The 25,681-nt window shown below is 46.8% G+C and overlaps 1 protein-coding gene across 1 annotated transcript in view; it reads left to right on the forward strand.

The window, feature by feature from the left end:
• The first annotated feature begins 1,114 nt into the window (after positions 1 to 1,114).
• The window catches only part of LOC135886352 (immunoglobulin superfamily member 1-like), a 51,539-nt gene continuing 26,972 nt past the window's right edge, over positions 1,115 to 25,681 (forward strand). The window contains exons 1-4 of the mRNA XM_065414147.1: positions 1,115 to 1,145; positions 1,249 to 1,287; positions 4,615 to 4,908; positions 5,709 to 6,002. Of these exons, the coding sequence (XP_065270219.1) occupies positions 1,115 to 1,145; positions 1,249 to 1,287; positions 4,615 to 4,908; positions 5,709 to 6,002 (658 nt within the window). The remainder of the gene's footprint in view (positions 1,146 to 1,248; positions 1,288 to 4,614; positions 4,909 to 5,708; positions 6,003 to 25,681) is intronic.

Raw genomic sequence — 25,681 nt, forward strand, 5'->3', positions numbered from 1 at the left:
CCCCGCCTTAACTTTCTCTTTCGTGAGCTAGAGCGCAGTTGACAAATGGGGAAACTGAATCACAGAGAGTAACAGGAGCATAAAGAAGCTAAGCACCCAACTCCCACTGGATTGCAGGGGGATTTAGGCACTTTGACAACACAAGCTTTTCCCCAGGTCACACTGGAAGTCTATGGCAGAGCAGCAGATGAACCCAGGTCACCAGAGCCCAGCTCCAATCCCTTAAACAAAAACACAACCTTCCTCTCCTCACACAGACAGGTGCTTTGACCCTTGCCATCCTCATCTCCCGGCTGAGTCTGCACCAATACAAAGAAATAGTCACATTAAAAAAAAACTCACAATGCAGCATTAGCCTGTGGGACTCCTTGCCACATGAGCTCATTTTGAGCCCGGGAGCAAAGCAGCAGTCCAAATAGGGTGAAACACGTCTATGTGAAAGACAAGACTATTACAGCTCTAACTCCTAACAAAATAACCAGCAGCTTTGGAAGGCAGCTGAACTCTGCCGATACTGTTCTAGGGTTGATTTCTACTTAAGCTTCAGAGGATTAGGTGTTTAAATCAATAAACTGCCATGGCTCTGAGAAGGGAGTGTGCTCTACTGGTTAGAGCATGGGAAACTGGGATTCCAACTGGGGGGACTGGGTGGTGTGGGGGTGTGGGGAATGGCACAGGGCCTTTGCCCTGTAGGGGGTGCCGGCTCTGATCCAACCCCAGGGGTGGGGAGACTGGCTGGCTCAGGGAATGAGATATGGGATCTGTTCCTTTTTCTAATCCAGCCCCACCTTGATGGACTCTCACCAAATTTGGTGGGTGTGTGGGGAGATTAGGGTGCACCAGGTCTGATCGGGGGGGGGGAATCAAAGCCAGTTCCAGCCTCTATGAAGAGACCATTGCTTCATTGCAAGGTATCGCAGGAGATAGTGCATCACCCCAGCTGGCCTGCCCGGGGTTTTCACATTTCCGAGGGGGAACTGGAGGCTTGGCCTGGCATCTGCATTTCCTGCCACAGGGGATGTGCAGAGGGGACAAGTCTCTAATTGCAGCTTGGAGACGGCACCGGCGGCAGAACTGAGAACCCAGCTCCCAGCCCCCGAGCTACCAGCTCTGCATGGCGCTAACTCTCCTTCTGCCCGTGCTGGGTAAGTGACCTCCCTCGGGCCTCACCCCACCTGTCTGTCCTGAGCTCACTGCATCCCTCGGTCCCACATCCGGACCCCTCGTCCCCTCTCTTCTCTCTTTCAGCCTGTCTCCAGATCCCCCCCCGGCCAGCGTCCCCCGCAGGTAACGCTCTCGCCTAGAGGGGAAGGAGGGGTTTTCTACCCCGAGCCCATGTCCACCCCTGTGGATGGCTCAAGGGGCCCCATAGGAACCAAGGTCTGTTGACTCCACCAGCCTGTCCCTGACAGCAGCCAGTGCCCAAAAGCGTGGGGTAATCTGACCCTCACTCGAATCTCTCATCTTGATCCTTAGTGGGTAGAGATTGGGTTAATGCTTGAAGCTTGAGGCTTTATACCCCTGGCAACATTTGCATTGGCATACATTCTGATAGCTTGTGGCAGTCAGATAAATATCTCAGCCCTCTCTGAATCCTGTTAAGTCCTTTACCTCAACCCACAGGCTCACTTGCCTACTCCCCTTCCAAAGCGTCTCCTGTGGAAGCCAACTATCCACTTTGTCCACGCTCAGGAGGTGGCCTCTGAGGGAAATGAGTTGAAGGGTCTTGGGTCATATCACACGTAGATCTGCCCCATGCTGTGGCACTGAGTTCCACAGTCTCATTTGCCTCTTGCTCTTTCAAAATGTTGTATAAGAAATCAAACTGTCTGCTTCAGTCAAGACTCACATGATGGCCGCTGAGGGACACGAGTCAGAGGGTCTCAGCCCATATCATAGTTAAAGCTGGAACCCCATTGTTTTTTTTTTTCATTGAGAAATGCCACTTTGTTGAAAGCAAATGTTTTGAGGAGAAAAATGGTTAAGCTAGTTTTGAGATTTCGGGTGAAAGTAGCTTTGGCGTTGTTGAACCAGAAACTTTCATTTTTCTGAGGCAAAATTTTTGGAAATGTTAGTAAATTTCCACTACAAAAGAGTTGGAGAACCAAATGCGGGCCTCTCAAAACCATCATTTCAATTGACCCCCAGCTGGATTGTTGCTCAGATTTAGATTCACACACTTTGAGAGATTTTGAATTTTCTTCACAATTTGGGACTGGACAAAAATGTCAAAGTGTCACAAATTCTCACATGCCGGGAAAACTGTCTTGCCCCCGAACACCCACCCACGTACCCATGCAATGAGTAGCTGTGATCTCCCCACACACAAACATGCTCAATGGCTGAAGAGTGAGTCATGTAATGGTTCAATTTTGGGGGTTCTCTGGATGTTAGCAGGATGGTGTACGGAGAGCTCACCCAGCTGTCGCCTGTCCTGGGAAGGAGACAGTCTGTTCCTCAGGGGCTGCTAACATGGCCTGCAGAGGAAATGTTTTAAATGGTTTATGAATAGACTTCCGTTCCCACCCGCCCCCGGTATGCAGTCATGGAGGGAAGCTCATTTGTGAATTGCACTCGCTACTCAGCTTCCTCATTTTTCCTAGTCATGGCCAGGACAAATCTGCTCCAATGCACACGAAGAGCAACTCCTTCCTTAGCCCTGCCCTGCCCTGAGAGACAGGGGCCGCAGGAGTGGGGCAGGGCCTTTCCCCCGTAAACACACTCACATAAAACTTGTGGTTAGACTGCGGATCTCCTGCCCACAGGATGTTGCAAAGGCCAAGAGTTAACAAGGTTCAAAGCGGGGAGGGACCTTTATGTGGATTACGAGAGCATCTGGGTTTATCAGGATTAATGTCATTAGATCTTCTTAGACCTTAGTCCTCTAGAGTGAACAGTCTGTTATCACATTTTTGGTCCCCCTGTAGGTACTGATGTCTGGAATCACCTCACCCGTTATCCTGATCTTTGGTAAACTAATAGATTGAGCTCATTGAGTCTCTCATTCTAATCCTTTAATCATTCTCGTAGCTCTTCCCTGACCCCTCTCCAATTTATCACCATCCTTCCTGAATTGGGGACACCAGAATTCCGGATGCAGGATTCCGGCAGCGGTCGCCCCAGTCTCAACTACAGGGGCTAAATAACCTCTCTAGTCCCATCCGAGATTCTTGTTTATGCCTCCAAAGATCACGTTAGCCCTTTTGGCCATGGAGTCGCAGGAGGAGCTCACGGTTTAAAAGATTACTCACCACGACCGCACAGCTATCGCACTTTCCCTGTTCCAGCCATTGCTCAGTACACCCTCGCGGCTCCACTGACCTTATTTTCCTCAGCCTTTGGAGGCAGCTGTGTGTTTGAGAATGAGACATATCAAATTGTAGAGAAGGAGACTGGAATTTTCCTGTCTTGAGTGCAGGGGACTGGATTAGAAAACGTTTTGAGGTCCCTTCCACTCCTACAATTCTATAACCACTCGGGCTGGGCAAAAATTTGCCACATAGAACATTTTTTCATCCAGAAATGCAGATTCGGTGATGTCAAAACATTTCATAACTATGTGTGAATTTCATCCCATTTTTCATTTAGGGAAATGAAACAAAATGGAGAGTTTTGATCTTTTCTAAATGAAAGAATGTTTCCTTTCAACATTTCCTTCTATGTTAATTTTTTTTAAATGTCAGAAATCTGTAAAAATGCTCAAAGTTAAAACAAGACATTTTGATTTTGTCTAAACTAAATGGTTCCTTCAATGCTAAATGATTTTTTGCTGTTGTTACTTTTTGGTGTGCCACATATTTCAGAAATGTTCAGTCCAACGCAAAACATTTTCTTTTTGACTTTTCGAACAAAAAAAAATCCATTTTTCAAACAGCTCCACTCATAATGCAATAAAAAGAGTGAAATTGATAAAATGGCAAATTCAAAACCAGCCAAAAGAAATATTTTTTTCCCGCACAACAGATCATTGGGCTTTGGAACTCACTGCCACAAGACATGGCTGAGGACACAAGTTTAGCAAGATGCAAAGAGGGGATTGTATGTTTAACAAGAATAGCCAGAATAATGCTAACAAAAAACACTGGAAGGGATATTAAACTTCATGCTTCAGGGCTTAGGCCAATCAGTAACTCTTAGAGATCAGGAGGAGAGATTATTCCACATCCTCAAGGTCCCATGCAGCTTCTCCTGAAACATCCGCACTGAGACGAGATACTGCGTTGGGTGACCTGGAGTCTGATCCAGGTGGCAATCCCTCTGTTGCTATGGGACTGTGCCCTGGGGTCAGCTGAAGAAGTTCAGTTCCTGGGAAGGTTAGGAAGTGGGCTGGGATGGCTCCATAGACTGCAAGTTTGGGATGGCATGGTGGTAGGGGTGGGCGCGGGGGCATCTAACCTCTATCACACTCTACTTGCTGCAGCTTTTACTAATTTGTGGGTATTGTGGTCTAGAGCTGTCCTGGTCAGCTGCATGACCCGGGACAAGTCATTTCCACACCCCGTGCCTCAGTTTCCCCATCTGTAAAATGGGGATAATGAGACAGACCTCATGCTTGGAGATTGACTGATGAAAAGCGCTAGGAAATATTATTATTAAACCACTTTTTGTTTCCAGATGTAGCTTCCCTGAAGCCATTGCTGACTGTGAGCCCAGACTATTCCACCTACCGTGTTGGCGATTCTGTTACCTTCACATGCTTAACACCCAAAGGGCACCAGGCCATGCAATTCCAGTTTCTAAGGGATGGAGCTGAAGTGGACTCTCCAGAGACCCAAAGTCAGCTTCCCTATACCTACAATCTGCCTAGTCTAAATGTGCATGACTCCGGGTCCTACCACTGTAGGTACTGGACACATGGGCAGAAGATCCTGTCCAAACTGAGTGATCCTATCACCCTAAATGTCTACGGTGAGTTGATGTTATCAGGTGGAGAGTCTTCCAGCTACAATGGCCCCATCGCTCAGTGGTTAGAGCCTCGCTCTTATAGACTAGACTAGGTGTTAGCATTTCAATTCTCACTGGGGCTTGGAAGAATATTTTGTGCTCTACCTCAACCACAATATATGGGCTCAATGGACGAATGATTGGGTGGGACTCTCTGGCCTGTGTTATCCTACAGGAGGTCAGGGTAGATGATCACAGAAGGTCCCTTCTGACTGGAATTCTTTGCCAAAGGATGTCGTGGAGACCAAGCTTCAAGGCTTAGGCCAATCAGTAACTCTTAGAGATCAGGAGGAGAGATTATTCCACATCCTCAAGGTCCCATGCAGCTTCTCCTGAAACATCCACACTGAGACGAGATACTGCGTTGGGGGACCTGGAGTCTGATCCAGGTGGCAATCCCTCTGTTGCTATGGGACTGTGCCCTGGGGTCAGCTGAAGAAGTTCAGTTCCTGGGCAGGTTAGGAAGTGAGCTGGGATGACTCCATAGACTGCAAGTTTGGGATGGCATGGTGGTAGGGGTGGGGGCAAGGGCGAGGGCATCTAGCCTCTATCACACTCTATTTGCTGCACCTTTTACTCATTTGTGGGTATTGTGGCCTAGAGCTGTCCTGGCCAGCTGCATGATCTGGGACAAGTCATTTCCCCACCCTGTGCCTCAGTTTCCCCATCTGTAAAATGGGGATAATGAGACAGACCTCATGCTTGGAGACTGACTGATGAAAAGCGCTAGGAAATATTATCATTAAACCACTTTTTGCTTCCAGATGAAGCTTCCCTGAAGCCATTGCTGACTGTAAGCCCAGACTATTCCACCTACCGTGTTGGCGATTCTGTTACCTTCACATGCTTAACACCCAAAGGGCACCAGGCCATGCAATTCCAGTTTCTAAGGGATGGAGCTGAAGTGGACTCTCCAGAGACCCAAAGTCAGCTTCCCGATACCTACAATCTGCCTAGTCTAAATGTGCATGACTCCGGGTCCTACCACTGTAGGTACTGGACAGATGGGCAGAAGATCCCGTCCAAACTGAGTGATCCTATCACCCTAAATGTCTACGGTGAGTCGATGTTATCAGGTGGAGAGTCTTCCAGCTACAATGGCCCCATCGCTCAGTGGTTAGAGCCTCGCTCTTATAGACTAGGTGTTAGCATTTCAATTGTCACTGGGGCTTGGAAGAGTATTTAGTGCTTTACCTCAACCACAATATGTGGGCTCAATGGACGAATGATTGGGTGGGACTCTCTGGCCTGCGTTATCCTACAGGAGGTCAGGGTAGATGATCACAGAAGGTCCCTTCTGACTGGAATTCTTTGCCAAAGGATGTCGTGGAGACCAAGACTATAACAGGGTTCAGAAAAGAATTAGATAAGTTCCTGGAGGATAGGTCCATCAATGGCTTTTAGCCAGGATGGGCAGGGATGGTGTCCCTAGCCTCTGTTTGCCAGAAGCTGGGAATGGGCAATCACTTGATGATTATCTGTTCTGTTCATTCCCTCGGGGGCACCTGGCATTGGCCACTGTTGGAAGACAGGATACTAGGCTAGATGGACCTTTGGTCTGGCCCAGTATGGCTGTTTTTATGTTCCTATGTACAAGACTAAGCTATTCACAGGGCTGGCTGGAAAGTTTCAACCAGAGCTGTTTTTATCGAAGTATCTGGTTTTGTCTAAATCAAAACACCCTGTGGGAATGTCCCAATCTCAAGAAGTTTCAAGAGGAAGCAGACAGAACTTTACTGTAGGTTGATGAAGTTATATTTAAAAAGGACCTTGAGAAATTGGAGAATTGCCCTGAAATCCACAAGATGAAATTTGATAAAGACAAGTGCAAGTGCAAAGTGCAACACTTAGGTAGTCATTCGGAAAGGAAAAAAATCAAATGCACAACTACAGAATGGGGAATAACTGGCTAGATGGTAGTACTGCTGAAAAGGATCTGGGGGATATAGTGGATCACACATTGAAGATGAGTCAAGAGTGTGATGCAGTTGAGAAAAAGCCATATATCATCACGGGGTGGGCAAATATCATTAAAGGAGGGTCGTATGTAAGACATGGGAGGTAATTGTCCTGGTCTGCTCAGCATTGGTGAGGCCTCAACTGGAGTACTGCTCCAGTTCTAGACGCCACACTTTAGGAGAGTTGTGGAGAAATTGGAAAGAGTCCAGAAGAGAGCAACAAAAATGATGAAAGGTTTAGAAAAATCAGATCTAAGAGGAAAGGTTTAAAAAAACTGGGCATGTTTAGTCTTCAGAAAAGAGGACTGGAGGGAATGGGCTGGAAATAACTGCAAAACAGATAACAATCTGTAGCTATGTTATGGGCTGTGCAAAAGAAGATGGGGATCAATTGTTCTCCATGTCCAGTGAAGGTAGGACAAGAAGTAATGGGCTTAATCTGCAGCAAGGAAAATTAAGGTGAAATAGTAAGGTTAAATTAAGGAAACAATTTCTAACTCTAAGCGGAGCTAAGCTGTGGAATCGTCTTCCAGGGCTAGTTGTGGAATCCCCATCACTGAAGGTTTTGAAGGACAGGATGAACAAACATCCACCTGGGACAATCTAGGTTTACGTAGTCCTGCCGCAGCACAGGAGGTTGGATTTGTGACTTCTCAAGTTTCCTTCCAGCCCAACATTTAGAGGATTTTGTGAAATGTTTCATTTCAATAGTTGTACACAGTGTCGTTGGAGCAGTGTTGGTCCCAGGACATTGGCGAGACAAGGTGGGTGAAATAATACTGTTTCTTGGATCAACTTCTGTTGGTGAAAGAGACAAGCTCTCAAGCTACACAGAGCTCTTCTTTGTCTCTCCCACTAGCAGACAATTGGTCCAATAAACGATATTACCTCACCCACTATCTCAGCTAGGAAACCGGGGACCGCAAACAGGGCAGTTTGAGAGGGGGAGAAGGAGATCCCCAGCTGAATGAACAAGGTGTGAGTAGTAACCTAGGGGTGAGTGAGTTTGTTTGACTGCTTGGGTGTTTCTTTCTCTTTCAGGTTATTTCAGTTACTGGGTCAGGTGGGATTGTGTGTGTCTGGGGCCTGATTGAGCCTTCAATTTATTCATAAATGATCTGGAGAAAGGGGTAAACAGTGAGGTGGCAAAGTTTGCAGATGATACCAAACTACTCAAGATAGTTAAGACCAAAGCAGATTGTGAAGAACTTCAAAAAGATCTCACAAAACTAAGTGATTGGGCAGCAAAATGGCAAATGAAATTTAATGTGGATAAATGTAAAGTAATGCACATTGGAAAAAATAACCCCAACTATACATACAACATGATGGGGGCTAATTTAGCTACAACGAGTCAGGAAAAAGATCTTGGCGTCATCGTGGATAGTTCTCTAAAGATGTCCACGCAGTGTGCAGAGGCGGTCAAAAAAGCAAACAGGATGTTAGGAATCATTAAAAAGGGGATAGAGAATAAGACTGAGAATATATTATTGCCCTTATATAAATCCATGGTACACCCACATCTCGAATACTGTGTACAGATGTGGTCTCCTCACCTTAAAAAAGATATTCTAGCACTAGAAAAGGTTCAGAAAAGAGCAACTAAAATGATTAAGGGTTTAGAGAGGGTCCCATATGAGGAAAGATTAAAGAGGCTAGGACTCTTCAGTTTGGAAAAGAGAAGACTAAGGGGGGACATGATAGAGGTATATAAAATCATGAGTGATGTTGAGAAAGTAGATAAGGAAAAGTTATTTACTTATTCCCATAATACAAGAACTAGGGGTCACCAAATGAAATTAATAGGCAGCAGGTTTAAAACAAATAAAAGGAAGTTCTTCTTCACGCAGCGCACAGTCAACTTGTGGAACTCCTTACCTGAGGAGGTTGTGAAGGCTAGGACTACAACAATGTTTAAAAGGGGACTGGATAAATTCATGGTGGCTAAGTCCATAAATGGCTATTAGCCAGGATGGGTAAGAATGGTGTCCCTAGCCTCTGTTCGTCAGAGGATGGAGATGGATGGCAGGAGAGAGATCACTTGATCATTGCCTGTTAGGTTCACTCCTTCTGGGGCACCTGGCATTGGCCACTGTCGGTAGACAGATACTGGGCTAGATGGACCTTTGGTCTGACCCAGTACGGCCTTTCTTATGTTCTTATGTTCTTATGTTCTTTGTTCCCTGGATCATCCATGATCATGTTTGATCTTAGAATCAACCTTGTGATCACCCTCCCCCTGTGTGATTAACGACGGGGTAGGGATGACGTAGGAGAGAAGGCCTTAAAAGCCGGAGGCTAAGTGACCAAGGGGAGCTAGCTCACAGAAATCCAGGCTGGGAGGAGCATCCAGTGTGAGAGGTGACGGCTGGTGGAATCTCTCAGGAAGCAGGTGGGAGAGCTGCAGGAGGAGGTGGCTAGGCTGACGAGCATCCGTGCCCACAAGGAATTCCTCAAGAGACATCCAAGGCTGAGGAAGCTCTCCAGCTACAGACGACCGCTGTCACACCACTGGGGGAGGAGGATACGGCTCTGTCACAGGGAGGACACTGGCTGCTGGTTACTTCTGGCAGCAGGCAGTGCTCCACCCATACTCCCAACCCAACCCATCCACCTGCCCTGGCAATGAGAGACAAGGAATCATCCCCAAAAATGGAGGAGGAGAAGCCACGTACCCACAGGGCTAGGAGAATCACAGCCACCACTCCCAGGAGGAAACGTAGGGTAGTGGTGGTTGGTGACTCTCTTCTGTGGGGGATGGAGGCACCCATCTGTCACCCTGACATGGCATCCCGGGAGGTATGCTGCCTGCCAGGGGTCTGTATCTGAGATCTTGCGGAGGAATTTTCGAGGATCATCTGGCCCTCTGACTACTACCCCATGCTACTCATCCATATGGGCACTAATGATACTGTGAGGTAGAGATAGATGCATCCTGGAGGTGAATGCCTGGCTGCGAGGATGGTGTTGCAGAGATGGGGTCCACCTATCGAGGAAGGGGAAGAGCATATTTGGATACAGACTGGCTAACCTAGTGAGGAGGGCTTTAAACTAGGTTCGAAGGAGGCAGGTGACCAAAACCCACAGGTAAGTCAAGTACATGGAGAGCTGGGAGAAGGTTCAGATTTAGGTGGGAGCATGGGCTGTTATAGCAGGGATAAAGGAGATACGAGACAGAACTGGGGGAAAAATCAAATCAGTATCTTAGATGTCTGTATACTAATACAAGAAGTATGGGGAAGCAGCAGGATGAGCTCAAAATGTTAGTAAATAAACACAACTATGACACAGTTGGCATCACAGAGACCTGGTGGGATAATACGCATGACTGGAATATTGGTATAGAAGGGTACAGCTTGCTCAGGAAGGACAGGCAGGGAAAAAAGGGAGGAGGTGTTGCCTTATATATTAAAAATGTATACACTTGAACTGAGGTTGAGATGGAAATAGGAGACAGACTTGTTGAAAGTCTCTGGGTAAGGATAAAAGGGGTAAAAACAAGTGTGATGTCATGGTAGGGGTCTACTACAGACCACCTAACCAGGAAGAAGAGGTGGATGAGGCTTTCTTTAAACAACTAACAAAATCATCCAAATCACAGGACTTGGTGGTGATGGGGGTCTTCATCTACTCAGACATCTGTTGGGAAAATAACACAGCAGGGCACAGATTATCCAGTAAGTTCTTGGAATGTATTGGTGACAATTTTTTTGTTTCAGAAGTTGGAGAAAGCTACTAGGGGAGAGACTGTTCTAGATTTGATTTTGACAGATAGGGAGGAACTGGTTGAGAATTTGAAAGTGGAAGGCAGCTTGGGTGAAAGTGATCATGAATGATAGGGTTAATGATTCTAAGGAATGGTAGGAGGGAGAATAGCAAAATAAATACAATGGATTTCAAGAAGGCAGAATTTAGCAAACTCAGGGAGTTGTTAGGTAGGATCCCATGGGAAGCAAATATAAGGGGAAAAACAATTGAAGATAGTTGGCAGTTTTTCAAAGAGACATTATGAAGGGCACAAGAGCAAACTATCCGACTGCTCAGGAAAGATAGGAAGTATGGCAAGAGACCACCCTCGCTTAACCAGGAAATCTTCAATGATCTAAAAATTACAAAAATGTCCTACAAAAAGGGGAAATAAGGTCAAATTAAAAAAGATGAATATAAACAAATAACCCAAGTATGTAGGGACAAAATTAGAAAGGCCAAGGCACAAAGTGAGATCAAACCTGCTAGAGACAAAAAGGGTAACAAGAAAACATTCTCCAAATACATTAGAAGCAAGAGGAAGACCAAGGACAGGGTAGGCCCGTTATGCAATGAGGGGAGAAAAACAATAACAGCAAATGCGGAAATGGCAGAGGTGCTTAATGACTTGTTTGTTTCAGTTTCCCCCAAGAAGGTTGGTGGTGATTGGACGTCTAACATAGCGAATACCAGTGAAAATGAGGTAGGATCAGAAGAGGCTAAGATAGGGAAAGAACAAATTAAAAATTACTTAGACAAGTTAGATGTCTTCAAGTAACAAGAGCCTGATGAAATGCATCCTAGAATACTCAAGGAGCTGACTGATGAGATATCTGAGCCATTAGTGATTATCTTTGAAAAGTCATTGTCATAAACAGATAGTTAAGGGTTAATGCCTCTTTTACCTGTAATGGGTTAAGAAGTTCACCTAGCCTAGCTAACACCTGACCAGAGGAACCAATGGGGGGACAAGGTGGTTTAAAAGGAAGGAGGGAATTGCGTTCCTTTGTTTTTAAGTTTCAGTCTGTCTGGAGAGGAAAAGGAATCAGGAATCAAACAGGGTAGTGAGTATTTAGTGAAGGAATTAGCTTTTGTTTATTTTCTTTTTGTAACTTGTCTTGTGCATTAGGGGAATAATCACAATGGGTATTCTTTTTGTGTAACTAAGGTTTTGCCCAGGGGAACATCCTCTGTGTTTTTGAATCTGTTGTCTGTGAGGTCAGCTTGTAAGCTATCTCCCAGAGGTTTTTCTTTTACCTTTCTTTTCTTTAATTAAAAGTCTTATTTTTAAGAACCTGATTGATTTTTCCTTGTTTTAAGATCCAAGGGGATTGGATCTGGACTCACCAGGAATTGGTGGGGGAAAGGAGGGGGGATGGTTACATTCTCCCTGTGTTAAGATCCAAGGGTTTGGATCGGTGTTTCCCAGGAAATTTGTGGAGCTGTCTCTCAAGGCTACCCAGGGAAGGGTTATAATACTTGGGAGTGGTGGCAACAAAACCAGATCTAAGCTGGTAATTGAGTTTAGGGGTTCACATGCAGGTCTCCATATCTGTACTCTAAAGTTCAGAGTGGGGGTGAAACCTATGACAGTCATGGAAGATGGGAGAGATTCCAGAAGACTGGAAAAGGGCAAATCTAGTGCCCAACTATAAAAAGGGGAATAAGGACAACCCAGGGAATTACAGACCAGTCAGCTTAACTCCTGTCCCCAGAAAGATAATGGAACAAATAATAAAGCAATCAATTTGCCAACATCTGAAAGATAATAAGGTGATAAGTAAGAGTCAGCATGGATTTGTCAAGAACAAATCATGTCAAACCACCCTGATAGCTTTCTTTGACAGGGTTACAAGGCTTGTAGATGGGGGGAAGCGGTAGACATGGTATATCTTGACTTTAGTAAAGTTTTTGGTACTGTCTCGCATGACCTTCTCATAAACAAACTAGAGAAATGCAACCTAGATGGAGCTACTATAAGGTGGGTGCAAACTTGGTTGGAAAACCGTTCCCAGAGAGTAGTTATCAGTGGTTCACAGTCATGCTGGAAGAACATAACGATTGGGGTCCCGCAGGGATCAGTTCTGGGTCTGGTTCTGTTCAATGTCTTCATCAATGATTTAGATAATGGCAGAGAGGGTACAGTTATAAAATTTGTGGATGATACCAAGCTTGGAGGGGTTGCAAGTGCTTTGGAGGATAGGATTAAAATTCAAAATGATCTGGACAAACTGGAGAAATGGTCAGAAGTAAATAGGATGAAATTCATAAGGGCAAATGCAAAGTACTGGATTTAGGAAGGAACAATCAGTTGCACACAGACAAAATGGGAAATGACTGCCTAGGAAGTACTGCGGAAAGGGATCTGAGGGTCATAGTGGACCACAAGCTAAATATGAGTCAACAGTGTAATGCTGTTGCAAAAAACAACAACATAAATCTGGGATTTATTAGGAGGAGTGTTGTAAGCAAGACATGAGAAGTAATTCTTCCACTCTGATTAAGCCTCAACTGGAGTATTGTGTCCAGTTCTGGGTGCCACATTTCAGGAAGGATGTGGACAAATTGAAGAGAGTCCAAAGAAGAGTGGTCTAGAAAACATGACCTATGAGGGAAGATTGAAAAAACTGGCTTTGTTTAGTTTGGAAAAGAGAAGATTGAGAGGGACATGAGAACAGTTTTCAAGTATATAAATGGTTGTTACAAGGATGAGGGGGAAAAATTGGTTTTCTTAACCTCTGAGGATAGGACAAGAAACAATGGGATTAAATTGCAGCAAGGGAGATTAAGGTTGGACATTAAGAAAAACTTCCTACCTGTCAGGGTGGTTAAGCCCTGGAATAAATGGCTCAGGGAGGTGGTGGAATCTCCATCATTGGAGATTTTTAAGAGCAGGTTAGACAAACACCTGTCAGGAATGGTCTAAATAATACTTCATCCTGCCATGAGTGCAGGGGACTGGACTAGATGACCTTTCAAGGTCCCTTCCAGTCCTATGATTCAAAGATTCTCTCTCCATACTTATAAACAAGAATATTCATCTGTGTCTGGAAAACTTTCTTCCAACTTTTGCCCAATGGAAAAAGGTAACAAAGTGGCGAGTCAAGAAAATGTGGAGGAAAACTCAATGGTTTTGAAACAAACATTTTCAAAATATTGGATACTGTCGGTGGCAAGCCAACCGGTCTCTATTTCAGTGCTGGGTGAGTCCCTCATTCATGCTGCTCTTCAATGGAGCTGGAGGATGGGTGGGGAAAGCTGATCCCATTTCACAGAGGATTTCCATAGTTCAAAATCTGGTTTAATTCCAATTTGGAATGAAAGCCAAGAATTTCAAAGTCCTCCCTTGAAGGGAATGGAGCCGTGACTCTGGGGCAATCCACCGAGTGAGCCCAGAAGTCCTGGGAGCTAAATCTTCCAAGGCCTGAGCTCCTCATTTACCAAGAGGCTGGAGCCCATGCTGGGTGGGGAAGCAGAAGGAAGCCAGGTGGTTCTGATGGAATTCGGGCTGGGTTCCATCAGAACTTTGTTGAAATATAACCGCCTGCATGAAACATTTCAATGGTGACAAATTGGCAGATTCCATTGAAACACCTGTTTAGTTGGAATTCTTCTGACCAGCTGTAGGAGTGAATGTTACTAAGCTGGGGGCATGTCCCATCCAGCACAGTACATATGGGCCTTTTTGATCAAAGGGAATTAAAGGATGCATGAAGCAGTTACGTTCCCTCAGGCTGTCCTAATAGGAATCATTTTATGGAGAAAAAGCAGGCACATCAGGGTTCGGGAATGGGGTTGGGGGATTTGAGGAGGTCCGTTCGGGCATTCATTTTTCCAATGCCCCTCCTGGCCACAGTAATGGCTTGTATTGTTCCCTGTCGAATCAGGGCTTGAGAGACCTCTCCCTCTTCCTCTTCCCCAACTTTGTCCTCTCCCACCCCTCATTACCCCACAGCCTCTATGTTGATAAGTTTGCAACTGCAAGGCCAGTAGTTTTGTTTCAGAACTTTCTTTCTTCTGCTCTATGCAGGCTGTATAATGGTTGGCAACTGTCAGCAATTCAGAAAGGGGTTTAGTTTGCCAGCTGTTGCAGATCAACTTCAACTGCTGTTGAACCTTTGGCAAGAGTCCTTGGACAAAAGCAGCCCCCACTGCCTCTCTGGCATTGTCAGCCGGCTGGGCAATCCCTGAATATTGTTCAAACTTTTGTCAATTTATCTAAATAATCGGCGGGGGACTCGCCTTTGTTCTGTTTACAGTTGTTGATCATTGTCCAATCCGTTTTCCTAGGGCAAATTTCCGGTATGGCCTCCACAAAGCGATTTCTAGCCTGAGCCAGGGCATCTCCAATTCAGTATCAGAGCTGGGCGAGATGTTGGATAGATCAGGAACAGCCCTCGGCTGCTGATGTGGATAGCGTGGTGGAGGAGGGGGTTCCTCTCCGGAATGAATGGCCTGTCTAGCCGATACGAGTGGTGGTGATGATGGCGCTGCAGCCCGAGGTGCTGGGGGGGAAGATGGCGGCGACTGCTGCCCATGTCCTGCCAAAGGCACAGTCCGCTGAGTAACACCGCTGAAAAAATCCACAATGTCCTCGGCTGTCTCCTCCTCGCTCCCAGTCTTTACTAATTGGGGATATAAAGGAGCTGAGGGGGTTGATGAGGTAGAGGGGTTTGATGAGGTAGTTTGGGTAAGGGGACATCCGGATGTCTTGCATTTAGTTTTTAAATCCTGCATTTGGGTTTTTAACTTTTCCTGGGAGTCCTTTAGACTCCACACTCGAGACTCATGGAGTCTCTTTGTGGCTTCCTCCCACAAATAGACAAATTGTTCCCACTGTATGTCAGGGGTTTTTGGTGATTCAAGAGCTCCTCTGAGATGTATTAACTTATCTAAATCTAAGGTACCTTCTAACAGAAACTGTTTAGATGGATTATCACGCATGTAAAAATTCCAAATATCTAGATACTTACAAGTCCTAGGACCATAATGCACGTACATGTAGTACGCAGGGGTGCCCTTTGGCAGTGCGGGAATATTCTTAGACTGAGCACCACCCATTTTTCAGGCACTCCGGGAAAATTCACTGGGCCACGGGGTTCGGCTGACTCCCCTTGCTTTCAGAACTCCCGCATGGGGTAGTCCTGGGGCGGCTGGAGTCAGCTTAAGTCCCAGACCTGGTCAGCGAACAAGTAAGGGAAGACTTTTGCTCTCTCGCACTCCGGGGACAGGGTCTACTGGGTCACAGGGTTCCACCATTCAGCGGCTTAAGTCCCAGACTTGGTCAGCAGACTTGGCAAGGGAAAGCTTCCACTGGGTCAGAAGGTTCGGCTGACTCCCCTTGCTTTCAGAACTCCCGCATGGGGTAGTCCTGGGGCGGCTGGAGTCAGCTTAAGTCTTTAGACCTGGTCAGCAGCATTCAGTCCTTACTCATTCACTCAGTCTTATTTATTCCCCCCCATACCTGGATGCAACTTGTTTAACCATAATCTTAATTCCTTACGACAGGATTTATCACAACCTTTCCTTATGTGAGGCGGCAATCTCCTCAGCACCGATATGCAGCTGCAACCTGTCTCTTATTTGAGGTGGCAATCTCCTCAGCACCGCTTTGCATCTGACCTTGTTGCAGAATCAATAAGTTTGCAAGGTGTGAGCCCAAAAGGGACAGATGGCCCCACGGGCAGTCCTCCTCTGAACCCCACTAGAGATTTCAAAAGGTCTCTTACCTCTTGTCTGGTACCTTGGGGTTCAAAAGGGAACAGTCCGTAGTGATTGCCGCTGTCTCAGCCGGCCGTTGCCATCCAAGTCACAGCACCAAATTGTGGAAGAAAACAAGTCCTCACTCTGCATTTGTTAGCGACAAGTCAGAGACAGTTTATTATGGGCAATTGCAAGGGAAGACTGCGGTCGGACAGGGGGTCCCCCTGACCTTAGGCAGATCTTCCCCCTACAAGCAGTAAAAGACAAGTATTTATAGGTTCCTATTACATACATCAACGGCTAACGGTTATTCTTTGTTTATACAAACTCCCTCCAGACACTACCTTATCTCAAGGTTTCTGCTTAAGTCAGCATTCCATTCTTATCAACTAAAGCAAGGTGAAAACAGTATCTCTTACAACTCTCCCGTTGTTAGGGTCAAAGTTACCTTTTGCTCAAAGCTTAAAATGGCCTAAAGACATTTACCCCTAAATCCGCCTTTTTCTCTTATTTTCTGCTTCCACACATTGCTGAAGCCTGAGGTAAGGGTGAAGCTGGGAAAAGGGGATCACAGGGAAGTGGCCTAGGGAATCAAAGCAGCGTCAGTGGTGAAGGGGAAGCCACCAACAGCTGCTACCATTAGGGTTCCTGGGCTGGAACCCGGAGTAGAGGGTAGGCCCGGGTTCCCACCTTTCCCCCATGCTCTACAGAGATCCCCTTGAGAGGGGAAGCAGACTTTGGTCCAGGCAGAAGGCTGATCTGCACCTACTGAGCTCTAAGGAGCAACAGAGACTGTGGGCATTCCACCTTCCCACCTCCCATACTGGCCTGTGATGAAAGTAGCTCAATAAGCGGTGACCTTTGCTGCTATACTGAGAAAGGGAGGTCACATTGAGGGCCTCAGCGAGCTTCTGAGGCCACTGACTCCGCCTGGAAGCGCGGGACCCACCAATACAGGCTTGCAGCTTTGTTACACTACCCAATGGGACTCAGTGCTCAGTCTAGAAGATACCATCAGAGATACTTAGTTTTTCAGTTCTCAAACTGGATTTGGGTCTGCAGAGATAACATGCTTGTTAACAGCAAAAACGTTTTTAAATAAATAATATATAGCAGTGAGAAATAACAGACTTCAACCCGATTGTCCCTCTGCAAATTTGTGTACATAGAGTCAATCCCTTACCTCTCTCTAAAAGTGCAAAGTTTCAAAAAGTTCAATGAATAGAAGATTGTTGGGGGTGGAATAGATCTGGACAAGGAGAAGAAGTCTGGAGATAAATGTGAGAAGGGAGGGACAGGCAGTAGAAACAAAAGTGAAACTGTAGAGCATGGGGGAAAGGTGGGAACCCGGGCCCACCCTCTACTCCGGGTTCCAGCCCAGGGACCCTAATGGTAGCAGCTGTTGGTGGCTTCCCCTTCACCACTGACACTGCTTTGATTCCCTAGGCCACTTCCCTGTGATCCCCCTTTCCCAGTGAGCAGCATATTCCAGAAGTATTGAGGTCTTTCTGAGTGTAGCCTTCATTGATTTGAGATCTACCATACCATTCTCTCACTAGAAGGGAAAACCTATAATGGCAGCAGGCCGTAAAAGAGACCCAGTTTGGGAATATTTTAATGAAGTTCCTCTACCTGTGGGTAAGACAGGCATGCATGCAAAATGCAAACAATGCAACAAAGAAATGCAAGGCCTGGTTGCCCAAATGAAACAACCTCATGAGAAGTGTTCCTTCTCAGGAGGAAGCTGCATTAAAGATGATGAAAGGAACATGTCTGAACATACAGGATCTTCAGATTGGTAAACATTTTTATTTCATACTTCTTTCTTAAAGACTGCCTGCCTTCCTTCTGGACTATTCTTGAATTCTCATGTTTGAGCAAAAAATATAGTTGTTACTCTATGGTACTATCATTTTAGATGCAGTTGTGATAAAAAATAAATAGCTGAAATAGGCAGATCTTCCTTTTACAATTTCACCTTCAAAGTAGTACTGAGTGTCAGTGAATGCAATGAGTAATACTAAATGAGCAGTATGGTAATAATAATTAAATAACTGCATTGACTTATTTTGTTTAGGAGAATCCAGCCTCAACATACAGCATTCTGAAGACTATCCACCTTCAAGATCACCATCATTTTCTATAGTTTCAGAGTTATCTGACCATGATAGTGTTTCAGTCACATCATGTATGTCACATAGCCGCAGTATATCACCTGTAGCAAAAAGAAAAAAAAATCTCCCTCATCCAGAAACAACCATAGATATCTTTGTGATGAGAACCAGCAGATTACAAAAAGAGGTAATTGATGAAAAAATTGCTCAGTTTGTTTATGCAACAAACTCATTTTTCCATATGATTGAGAACCCACCACACTTCACTAACATGGTTCAGTCATTAAGACCAGGATACAGTCCACCCAACAGAGCAGATGCTGCAGGCAAATTGCTGGATAAAGTGTATGAAAGATGACCTTTTGCACACTGCTCAGTTTTAGAGGGTGAAATTGTTAAGCCAAGTCTTGATGGGTGGAGCAATGTGTAAAATGATCCTGTTGTATGTGCTTGTGTGACAACAGAAGAAGAGAATGTATTCCTTACAGAAACAATTGACACATCAGGAAATGCTCACACAGCAGAATACTTATGTAGCCTATAGGATTAACCGCATATATATATATATATATATATATATTATAGTTTGAGTATTTGGTTTATTGTAATAGGTTTATAGATTTATGGTAAAGTAAGTTCGACTGTAATGCAAGGGACCTACAGGCCATATCCTGCATGTTGAGCTAAGATAAAGTTAGCATATCTATGTCTGGGACCTTTCACCCAGATAGCAAGTCAACTCCCACACACATGTCTGAGACCTTTCACCTAGATAGATAGATAGATAATGGAAGAATGGCATAGGGGGTTTCCAAGTCTCTACCCACAGACTTAACAGGTATACCACAAGGAAAGAACCGAAAGAACCGAAGAACAAAAATAACATATGTGGGTATGATCTTATGTCATTAATATGTATTGTGACAGACCCAAACCAGTGGGGTACAGGAGTCTGGTAGAGGGCAAATATACTGGTCACTGGATGAGTAGTTTTCTGTTCCCTGAGTGACCAGAGCAGGGGCTGCACTAGAGTAATCAGGAACCTGCTAGAACCAGTTAAGGCAGGCAGGCTAATTAGGACACCTGGAGCCAATTAAGAAGAAGCTGCTAGAATCAATTAAGGCAGGCTAATCAGGGCACCTGTGGGGCGAGTGTGAGAAGCTGGGAGCAAGAGGCGCAAGGAGCTGAGAGTGAGAGGGTGTGGTGCTGGAGGACTGAGGAGCACAAGCGTTATCAGACAGCAGGAGGAAGGTCCTGTGGTGAAAATAAGGAAGGTGTTTGGAGGAGGCCATGGGGAAGTAGCCCAGGGAGTTGTAGCTGTCATGCAGCTGTTACAGGAGACACTATAGACAGCTGCAGTCCACAGGGCCCTGGGCTGGAACCCAGAGTAGAGGGTGGGCCCGGGTTCCCCCCAAACCTCCCAATTGACCTGGACGGACTGTGGGTTCTTCCAGAGGGGAAGGTCTCTGGGCTGTTCCCCAACCCACATGGTGAATCTCTGCGGCAAGAAAATCCGCCAATAAGTGCAGGACCCACCAAGATAGAGGAGGAACTTTGTCACAGTATGTATATGTCATCAATACATACAAACATACTAGCCTATGGAGTAAGTGCACCCTAACATTTTTGTGGGTGAGGAATGAAGTTTGGGCATAGGAGGAAGGATTTCCGGCACTTGCTAGACTTAGGCCTGGTCTACACTAGGAGTTTATGTCGAATTTAGCGCCGTTACATCGAATTAACTCTGCACCCGTCCACACCACGAAGCTATTTAGTTCGACATAGAGGTCTCTTAAATTCGACTTCTTTACTCCTCCCCAACGAGGGGAGTAGCGCTAAATTCGACATGGCCATGTCGAATTAGGCTAGGTGTGGATGGAAATCGACGCTAATAGCTCCGGGAGCTATCCCACAGTGCACCACTCTGTTGACGCTCTGGACAGCAGTCCGAGCTCGGATGCTCTGACCAGCCATACAGGAAAAGCCCCGGGAAAATTTGAATTCCTTTTCCTGTCTGGGCAGTTTGAATCTCATTTCCTGTTTGGACATTGTGGCGAGCTCAGCAGCACTGGCAACGATGCAGAGCTCTCCAGCAGAGATGGCCGTGCAATCTCAGAATAGAAAGAGGGCCCTAGCATGGACTGATCGGGAAGTGTTGGATCTCATCGCTGTGTGGGGCGATGAGTCCGTGCTTTCCGAGCTGCGCTCCAAAAGACGGAATGCGAAGATCTATGAGAAGATCTCTAAAGCCATGGCAGAGAGAGGATACAGCCGGGATGCAACGCAGTGCCGCGTGAAAATCAAGGAGCTGAGACAAGGCTACCAGAAGACCAAAGAGGCAAACGGACGCTCCGGATCCCAGCCCCAGACATCCCATTTCTATGAGGCACTGCATTCCATCCTAGGTGCGGCCGCCACCACTACCCCACCACTGACCGTGGACTCTGAGGATGGGATATTGTCGACGGCCGCTTCCTCGGACATGTTAGCAGACGGGGAAGATGAGGAAGAAGATGAGGAGGACGAGGCAGTCAACAGCGCTTACAACGCTGATTTCCCCGACAGCCAGGATCTCTTCATCACCCTTACAGAGATCCCCTACCAACCGTCCCCAGCCGTTAACCCGGACACGGAATCAGGGGAAGGATCAGTCAGTAAGTGTTTAAAACATCTAAACATTTATATTTTACAGAACAGGAATATTAACAATATTAACAATGGGTTTTGCATGATTACTTTGCCCTAGGCGCTTAACGGTTCAGTCCCTGGCAGTGCAACTACTAAAAAAAATCTAACAATGTCCGGTTTAGCATGATTGTTCTGCCCAAGCCGCTCTACTGTTTAGTCGCTGCCAGTGCAGCTACAGTAAAATCCTGTCTATATGTCCGGGGATAGAGCAGAAATCCTCCATGGACATCTCCACAAAGCTCTCCTGGAGGTAATTGGAAAGCCTTTGCATCAGGTTCCTGGGGAGAGCGGCCTTATTGGATCCTCCGTAGTAGCAAACATTTCCGCGCCAGGAGACAAGCAAGTACTCCGGGATCATTGCCCTGCAGAGCATGGCGGCATACGGCCCTGGTCTTTGCAGGCTTTCCCGAAGCATCCTTTCTTTTTCCGTCTCTGAAATCCTCATCAGAGTGATGTCGCTCATGGTGACCTACTTTGAATTAGGTAGGGGAATGTTAGTATTGGGACTGCTTGCCTGTTCCTTTACAGAACTGTAACCGGCGGTTTACAGCCACGCGGTGGAGGTGGGAGAGGGGCAGCATACAGGGATCTTTCCCTGGGACAGCCGCGAGGGGGTGGGACAGGGGCAGAGTTCATGCTTGCCGGATTGCTGGCAGCAGGGACTGGCATTGCTTTCAATGTGAAAGGAGGCCAGTGCTACTATTAAAGTTTTAAGCAGCCACAAGTCTACGGCTTACCATGTCGGCCTGCTACACAAATTCCGGTGTCCTGCCCCGCTTCTCTGATGTGCACTGCAAGACCCCAGGCACTGAATGCGAAGGCCGAAAATTCGACCTTGTCCTGAGTGCGCATGTGATAGGTGCTGTGCATGGTCTTGTTCACAGAGAAAGACTATGTTCTTTGTTCACAACTAAATTTATCTTTCTGAGGAATTCACTCCCTTTTTCCCATTCCCACAGCTGCGACTGTCTCCCGACCTACCCTGGCATCACACTCCCAGAGGCTAGCGCACATTAGGCGTAGGAAGAAGAGGACACGGGAGGACATGTTCTCGGAACTTATGGGCTGCTCCCGAGCCCAGGCAGCACAGCAGACCCAGTGGAGGGAGAACTTGTCCCAAATGCACCGATCACACATGGAACGGGAGGAGAGGTGGCGGCAGGAAGACCAGCAGGCGACTCAAACGCTGCTTGGACTAATGAGGGAGCAAACGGACACGCTCCGGCGCCTTGTGGATGTTCTGCAGGACCGGAGGCAGGAGGACAGAGCCCCGCTGCAGTCTATCTGTAACCGCCCTCCCCCGCCACCAAGTCCCATACCCCCCTCACTCAAAGTCCAAAGAAGGAGGGGCGGCAGAGTCCGTGAAAACTCTCACTCCACCCCTGCAGACTGCTCTAGTACTAGAAGGCTCTCATTCCCCAAAATTTGACAAGTCCTTTCCTTCCCGCCTCACCCAAGCCCCCGTCCAAGTTTCACCCCCCAGTTTCATGTGTAGTTGCTAATAAAAAATACGTTTCTGTTAATTACTGTTTCCATCATGTTCTTTTAGAGGAGAGTCTGTCTGAAGGGGGGGAAGGGGGTTGGTAATTGGACAGGACAGTCACCTTTACCAGGGTACAGAGGCGGGGGCAGGTTCAGCAGCAGGGCACACACACAGTGCAGTCACTAGTTACCCTGGTCAGTCTGGGAGGTGGTTTTCATGTTCTGTGGTGGGGGGGTGGGGGTTGCTCTGTGACATTGTGGCGGGGGAGGGCAGTTAGAGATCTTATGCAGTGGTCCTTATCCTGGATCACAGAGCCACGCAGCAGGGGATCTGTAACCATCCTCCCCCTGCCACAAAGTCACATAGCCCCCCCACACACAGAGTCCCGAACAGGAAGGGTGGCAGGCTCCGTTGAAACAACCAGTCCACCACTGCGGAGCCTGTCATTCCTGGAGTTTAGAAGCGTCATTTGCATCACTACACTACACCCGCTCCCCACCACAGTCTGCATCCCAGGTTCAACACTTTCCCGCGAAAACAGTAATAAAGAAAACGGTGTTCATTAACAAAATTCAAGTGATTTTACCGGTTGTAAGGGGGGGAACGGGGTATGTAACTGGAGAGGATACTGAACATTTAGTGGGTAAAGAAATGGGGGCAGGTTCAGCTTCTCTGTACACAAACTTAAAAGTCACAGGTTACCCTGCTCACTCAGGAACCTAGCTTTCAAAGCCTCCCGGATGCACAGCGCGTCCCGCTGGGCTCTTCTAATCGCCCGGCTGTCTGGCTGGGCGTAATCAGCAGCCAGGCTATTTGCCTCAACCTCCCACCCCGCCATAAAGGTCTCCCCCTTGCTCTCACAGAGATTGTGGAGCACACAGCAAGCTGCAATAACAATGGGGATACTGGTTTCGCTGAGATCACAGCGAGTCAGTAAGCTTCTCCATCTCCCCTTGAGACGGCCAAAAGCACACTCCACCACCATTCTGCACTTGCTCAGCCGGTAGTTGAACAGTTCTTTTTCAGTGTCCAAGGCACCAGTATAGGGCTTCATGAGCCAGGGCATTAGCGGGTAGGCTGGGTCCCCGAGGATGACTATAGGCATCTCCACATCCCCAAGAGTTACTTTGTGGTCCGGGAAGTAAATACCTTCCTGCAGCCGTCTAAACAGACCTGAGTTCCTGAAAACACGAGCATCATGAACCTTGCCCGGCCATCCGACGTTGATGTTTGTAAAACGTCCCCTATGGTCCACCAGTGCTTGCAGCACCATTGAAAAGTAGCCCTTTCGGTTGATGTACTGGCTGGCCTGGTGGTCCGGTCCCAGGATAGGGATGTGAGTTCCATCTATAGCCCCACCGCAGTTTGGGAATCCCATCGCAGCGAAGCCATCTATGATGACCTGCGCGTTTCCCAGGGTCACTACCTTTGAGAGCAGTACCTCAACGATTGCGTTGGCTACTTGCATGACAACAACCCCCACGGTAGATTTGCCCACGCCAAAGTGGTTCGCGACTGACCGGTAGCTGTCTGGCGTTGCAAGCTTCCAGAGGGTTATGGCTACTCGCTTCTGGACAGTCAGGGCTGCTCGCATCCGGGTGTCATTGCGCTTCAGGGCAGGGGACAGCAACTCACAAAGTTCCATGAAAGTCCCCTTCCGCATGCGAAAGTTTCGCAGCCACTGTGATTCATCCCAGACCTGCAGCACTATGCGGTCCCACCAGTCCATGCTTGTTTCCCGGGCCCAGAATCGCCGTTCCACAATATCAACATGACTCATTGTCACCGTGATGTCCTCGGCGCGGGGTCCCGTGCTTTCTGACAGGTCTGTGCCACTCTCAGACTTCAGGTCCTCACCGCGCTGCCGTAGCCTCCTCGCCTGATTTCTCTGCATCTGCCTCTGGGAAAGGTGGATGATAAGCTGCGAGGTGTTGACAACGGCCATAACTGCAGCGATGGTCGCAGCGGGCTCCATGCTCACAGTGCTGTGGCATCCGCGCTGTCACTGACCAGAAAAGTGCGCGAACTGATTTCCCGCCGGCGCTTTCAGGGAGGGAGGGCGGTAGTGACGGACGGATGACGACAGTTACCCAAAAGCACCCTCGACACATTTTTTTACCCAGAAGGCATTGGCGGCTCGACCCAGAATTCCAATGGGCAGCGGGGACTGCGGAAACTGTGGGATAGCTGCCCACAGTGCACCGCTTCCAATGTCGACGCTTTCCCCGTTAGTGTGGACTCACAAAGTCGAATTACTGTCCTTAGTGTGGACACACACGTTCGATTTTGTAATATCGATTCCACATATTCGATTTAAGTAAAATCGAACTACTCTCGTAGTGTAGACATACCCTTAGACGTAGACTAGTAGACTTTGACTAATAGGCTGAACTTGTTTTTCTTAACTTTTCTAAGTTCCAAGGGGACTAGGCTAAGCTTGGTTTCCCTAAGCCTTTGTTCTTAGTTTTGTTTATTAGGTTTTAATTTTAAGTTAGTTAGCTAACTTAGAGTTTACTTTCGATAGCTCTTAGCACTAGCTTCTTCTAAGCGTTGCACCTCTCACTCAAGAATTGAGGAACCTGAACCGCCAGAGGTGAGGCTGGTCCTGTGTCTCTCACCACCAGGTTATCAAGGAAGACCTGATTATATTAACCAAAGCTTTGTAGCATATAATACCATATGTACATTTTGAATAGCAGTAATACAGCTATAACATTGTAACTCTAATTATTTTACCATTTAATTATTACTTCATTTATTTTAATAAAAAGTCTTTACAGCTATATCTGTGTCAGTGTGAGCTTCCTGTCATACCCCCGAGGGTCCTTTGTAAATTCTGTGGAGCCTGATTCGGGACAAGAACTTTATCTTCTGATCAAACATATTGGGGAGCTCAAAACCCATACTATCCAAATCAATATTAACCTCCTAAATCAGGCAATGCTTACAAGAAGTAGTAGTAAAAGCTATAACAAACTGTGAAAAAAAAATTCAAATGTCTAGTACGCAGTTTGGGAACTGAAAAAGCAGGAAAGCTTGTTTTT

This window comes from Emys orbicularis, chromosome 12, assembly GCF_028017835.1.
Source record: "Emys orbicularis isolate rEmyOrb1 chromosome 12, rEmyOrb1.hap1, whole genome shotgun sequence".
Taxonomy (NCBI): Eukaryota; Metazoa; Chordata; order Testudines; family Emydidae; genus Emys; species Emys orbicularis.